The sequence below is a fragment of the Chaetura pelagica genome, unplaced genomic scaffold (genome assembly GCF_000747805.2).
Source record: "Chaetura pelagica isolate M959 unplaced genomic scaffold, ChaPel_1.0 scaffold233, whole genome shotgun sequence".
Taxonomy (NCBI): Eukaryota; Metazoa; Chordata; class Aves; order Apodiformes; family Apodidae; genus Chaetura; species Chaetura pelagica.
In genome coordinates this window covers 247,870-252,774 of record NW_009952708.1, presented here as the reverse complement: position 1 = coordinate 252,774, position 4,905 = coordinate 247,870, and the positions used below count along the sequence as shown (strand labels likewise).

Below are 4,905 nucleotides of genomic sequence, written 5' to 3'. Positions count from 1 at the left end.
GCTCCGGGTCTCCACAGGCACCCGCATCCTCTACACCCTCCTACACATCCTGGCCTCTACCGTGTGCTGCCTCATGCTGTCCCGCACTGTGGCACAGGCCTTCAGGGAGAAGGTGACATGGGAGCTGGGACTACCAGGGTGCTGAAAGTGCTGTGGGTCCCAGGCCACTAGGGTGCCAGGGGTTCCAGGGGTGCTGGGGGTCCCAGCTGTGCTGGGGGTTCTAGGATTTTGGACATCCTGGGCACTCAGGGATGACAGAAGCACTGGAGCTGCTGGAATTCCCAGGGGAGCCAGGAGACTTGGGATTACTGGAAGTAACAGGGCTGCCAGAAGTGCCAAGGGTGCTGGAGGTGCCAAGGGCAGAAGACCCAGGAGTACAGAAGATGCAGGAATTGCCCCACACAAGGGGGTGCTGGGGGTCCCAGGGGTGCTGGGGGAGCTGGGGGTGCCAGGGCTGAAAGGTGCTGGGTCCACCAGCAGCCCTGTCCCACCACTCACCACACCCACAGGTGCCCTTCTCCACGGTTCTGTGCCAACACCTTCCGGGGGGCAAGGACTGGCAGAAGACCCAGGAGTACAGAAGATGCAGGAATTGCCCCACACAAGGGGGTGCTGGGGGTCCCAGGGGTGCTGGGGGAGCTGGGGGTGCCAGGGCTGAAAGGTGCTGGGTCCACCAGCAGCCCTGTCCCACCACTCACCACACCCACAGGTGCCCTTCTCCACGGTTCTGTGCCAACACCTTCCGGGGGGCAAGGACTGCGAGCGCCTGGTGGGCTCCTCGGCCGTGTACCGGGTCTGTTTTGGCCCCTCCTGCTTCCACCTGGCACAGGCTGCCCTGCTGCTCAACGTCCGCTCCAGCACCGACTGCCGGGCGCAGATCCACAACGGGTACGGGGGCAGGGACGAGGATGGGACACAGCTGAGCCAGGTGGCCCAGGGGTGGGATGGGATGGGGGCTGCCAGGGGTCCTGTCTCCCTGATGTTCACTGCTCCACAGGTTCTGGCTCCTGAAGCTGCTGGTGCTGGTGGGGCTCTGTGCTGCCAGCTTCTTCATCCCTGAGGATGGCTTCATCCAAGGTGGGACCCCATCAGCTGGCACCCCCAGCCCCCACCTGCCCTGGGGTTGCCCCACGCTGCCCTCTCCCCCCAGCCTGGCACTACACAGGGGTCTGCGGGGGCTTTGCCTTCATCCTCATCCAGCTGGTGCTGATCACGGCCTTCGCGCACACCTGGAACAAGAACTGGTGAGTGCTGGGGGGCCAGGGGGGCACGGTCCCACTGCCGACCCTCACCCGCTGCCCTGCAGGCTGACGGGCGCGGCGCAGGACAAGCGCTGGTACCTGGCTGTGCTGCTGGCCACCGCCGCCTTCTACACCCTCGCCTCTGCCGCCTTCTCCTTCCTCTACAAGTTCTACACCCACCCGGCCGCCTGTCGCCTCAACAAGGTGCTGCTAGCCCTCAATGGCAGCCTCTGCGGCCTCATGTCGTTCATCTCCATCACCCCCTGCGTGCGGCTCAGTGAGTACCACACGGCACAGCACGGCATGGCAGGGCACAGAACGATGTGCCACATGCTGGGCTGGCTCCGGGCTCACAGCTAAAGGCAAGCCCTTTGGCACCCAGGGGGGGACCCAGCCCTCCAGGGCTTCCGCTGTTCACCCCTGTGGCCCCACACAGGGTGCTGAGGTGGGAGGGTGCTGCCCAGGGCCCAACCCCTGGCTCCTGGCACTCCACGGGTGCTGCTGCCCCCGCTCTAGAAGCGCAGCCACGGTCGGGGCTGCTGCAGGCCTCCATCATCAGCTGCTACGTGATGTACCTCACCTTCTCCGCACTGTCCAGCCGTCCTCCGGAGAGAGGTGGGTGCCCCCCGGTGCCACAGGCAGCGCCCCGCTGGGGCAGGAGCCCATCTCACCTCCACCTCCCTGCAGTGCTCTACAAGGGACAGAACCTCACCGTCTGCTTCCCGGGGGTCCGGCAGGACGAGCTGCAGACAGAGGACACCACTGTGGCCATCCTGGGGGCCACCATCATGTACGCCTGCGTGCTCTTCGCATGGTGCGTGTGCCGGTGGCGCGGGCACCTGCTACTCTGTCCCTCTGGGCATGGCCAGCCCAGTAGCTCTGCTATGGGACACTGTCCCCAGCCTGCAGCACAGCCAGCAGAGCCAGGAATGTCCTGAGGGATGGCAGGGCTGGGCACGGTGGGCAGGGACAAAGCAGTGACCCCAGGCATAGCACAGCAGGTCACCTGTGGCCATATCAGATCCACGGGGTGGGCTGGGGGCTGGCGTGGGGCAGTAAGTGCCCATGTTACAGTTTCTGCCTCTCTCTTGGGCACAGTAATGAAGCCTCCTACCTTGCCGAGGTCTTCGGACCCCTCTGGATGGTTAAAGTCTACAGCTTTGAATTTAAAGTGAGTGCAGGTGCTGCCCCCACCAGCTGTACCCCATGTGCCATGACCCCAGGGGCATACCAGACCCACCACCTCCTCCTGAGCCCTCAGCCCAGCCCTGGGGGGTTTGCCCAGTCAAGCACAGGGGGTTCCCACAGTGCACCCCCTCCCTGCCCCACACCAGCCCCTCAGAGCCAGGCAGGGTCCTGGTGACCAGCACATGCTCTCTCTGCAGAAACCCTCCTGCTGCTTCTGCTGCCCTGACAAGATGGAGGAGGAGCTGAGAGGTGGGTGCCGGGCAGAGCCTGCAGTAACACACACCCTGAATTGCCCGTGTCCCAGCCCGGGGGTGCAGGTGGGGAGGGGGTTCAGCATCTGCGGTGCCCCTGCATTCTCCCAGGCACCGGGCAGATGTGTGGGCAAGTGGAGGAGATGGACGAGGGACAGTGTGTCATCCAGGACGAGCGGGAGCGGGTGGTCTACAGCTACTCAGCCTTCCACTTCGTCTTCTTCCTCGCCTCCCTCTATGTCATGATGACCCTCACCAATTGGTTCAGGTAGGGCCTCGTGCTGCTGCCCAGCAGTGACGGCAGCACTGACGCCTCCCGGGCATCGCTGCCCCTCAGCACTGTCACCCTCCTCAGCACAGTCACTCCCCCAAATATCATCACGCCCCCAGCACTGTCACCTCCCCAGCATCACTACCTCGCAGCTCCATCCCGCTCCCCCCTCAGGCTGCAGTGTTGCAGTCCTCTCTGTCCCCCTGCTCCAGGCCCTGCTGGTGTCCCTGAGCTGTCACCTCTCGGGGGAGTGCGCAGCTCGGCATCCAGAGACCCGCACTGCTCCGACCGGCAGCCCCGCCAAAGGCTGCAGGCACGGGCTGGGGTCTGCGGGGCTGGGGGCTCCATCGCAGGTGGGACGTGCCCAGGGACCGGCAACTGCTGGCACACAGGGTGACCTGGCGCTGGGACCCTGATCCAGGCATCCCTCAGGTGACCGATACCAGCCTTTCTCCCACCAGCTACGAGGACGCGGTGCTGGAGAGGGGCCTGCGCCCGCCTCTCCCTGGGGCTGCTGCTGACCCCGCTCTGCCTGCGCAGCCCCCCCCGGCACCGCCGCAGCAGCCCAGCCCTGCGCGTCCTGCGGCGCCGCCGCGCCCCGCAGCGCATCAGCGTCTCCACGTAGTCCCCGAGGGACGGACTGTGCCGGGGATGTCCCTGCCCTGCCCTGTGCCCTGTGCCCTGGACACTGTCCCAGGAGATGGCAGCACCGGAGAGCCCAGGGGGGACCCAGGAGGCGGCTGCTCCCGGGGACACTGGTCCTGCGCTGGGTCAGAGACGGCTGAGGGACCGGCCAGAGCCACACGGCGACCTGCTCAATGTAAATAGCTCCTGGAATACATTTTTACATAAAACTCTGAGCTGAGCCTGGGCTGTGGGGCTGGGCATGGGGGTGCCCCAGCGCCAGAGCAGCAGCCATGGCCAAAAGTGCCTTTGGGGCAGCTCTGCCAGAGGGGGAGACAAGGCGTGGGGGGCAGGCAGCACTGGCCTGGGCTCCAGCAGGGCATTCAGCAAGTGGCCAGTGCACCAGCATAGGCCCAGCTGGGCCCCTGGAGGAGCCAAATCCCCCCCAGGACACAGAGATCACTCCCATCACTATGTGGTGCTGGGTGCATCAGCCCAAAAGGTCCCTGTGAGCCATCAGGACACCAGCCTGGCCCAGCAGTGGGGCCAGCACATGGACAGGACCCCCAGATGAGCACCTGCCTGGGCAGCAGGGCCCAAAGACCTGCCCTAGGACACAAGACACAATGCCAGGCCCATGCCCAGTCCCAGCTGCTCTTCACTCCAGAATGGAACAACTCTCCACATTCAGCTTTATGCAGGACAACTCTGTATGGGTTGGGAGATGCTGCTGGTTCTCCCCAACCCAGCCCATGCCATCCCATCCCACCACAGCCAATGCCCTTCTCCCTGTGCACTGTGGTCACAGCACCCCCAGCCCACTCTGCACCCCGTGTGCTCTCTGCACCTGAGCAAAGCCTCAAGGAGGATGGATGGATGGACAGGCAGACAGATGGACAGAGCCCCTGGCACCTGCCAGAGCCAAGAACCCCTGAGTGTGGGTACCAGAGCAAGCTGGGGCACTGGGGGCCCAGACCAGTCCTCCCCCAGAAGGATTTGGTGCTGGCACCGCCGTCGTGGCCCAGCCCCAGGCCCCAGCTCCACCCACAGAGCAAACAGGGCACGGCAGCACCGTGGGGCCACGGCATCGGCTGGGCCCCACACTGCAGCACTGGCAGCTGGTGCCGGACGGGGACCAGAACCCATGGCCAGGGCCCTGCACCGACCAGCCCAGCGCAGACGGCAGGATCGGTCCCACGGGAGGTGAGGTGGCACAGACCCTGCGTCTGCAGGGAGGGCTGGATGCCCACTGGGGAAACGCTGCCCTGCTCGGCCCCATCGCGAGTGCCAGCAGCTGGGAAGTCTGCCCCGAGCTGCTGGCATGTACCTG

At 65.4% G+C, this 4,905-nt stretch overlaps 1 protein-coding gene across 1 annotated transcript in view; it reads left to right on the top strand.

Moving 5' to 3' along the window:
• The window catches only part of SERINC4 (serine incorporator 4), a 6,364-nt gene extending 2,788 nt beyond the window's left edge, over positions 1-3,576 (top strand). The window contains exons 2-13 of the mRNA XM_009994291.1: positions 18-112; positions 710-888; positions 998-1,077; positions 1,151-1,244; positions 1,307-1,518; positions 1,761-1,856; positions 1,929-2,055; positions 2,340-2,412; positions 2,627-2,746; positions 2,857-2,948; positions 3,210-3,304; positions 3,413-3,576. Of these exons, the coding sequence (XP_009992593.1) occupies positions 18-112; positions 710-888; positions 998-1,077; positions 1,151-1,244; positions 1,307-1,518; positions 1,761-1,856; positions 1,929-2,055; positions 2,340-2,412; positions 2,627-2,746; positions 2,857-2,948; positions 3,210-3,304; positions 3,413-3,576 (1,427 nt within the window). The remainder of the gene's footprint in view (positions 1-17; positions 113-709; positions 889-997; positions 1,078-1,150; positions 1,245-1,306; positions 1,519-1,760; positions 1,857-1,928; positions 2,056-2,339; positions 2,413-2,626; positions 2,747-2,856; positions 2,949-3,209; positions 3,305-3,412) is intronic.
• Positions 3,577-4,905: the final 1,329 nt, after the last annotated feature.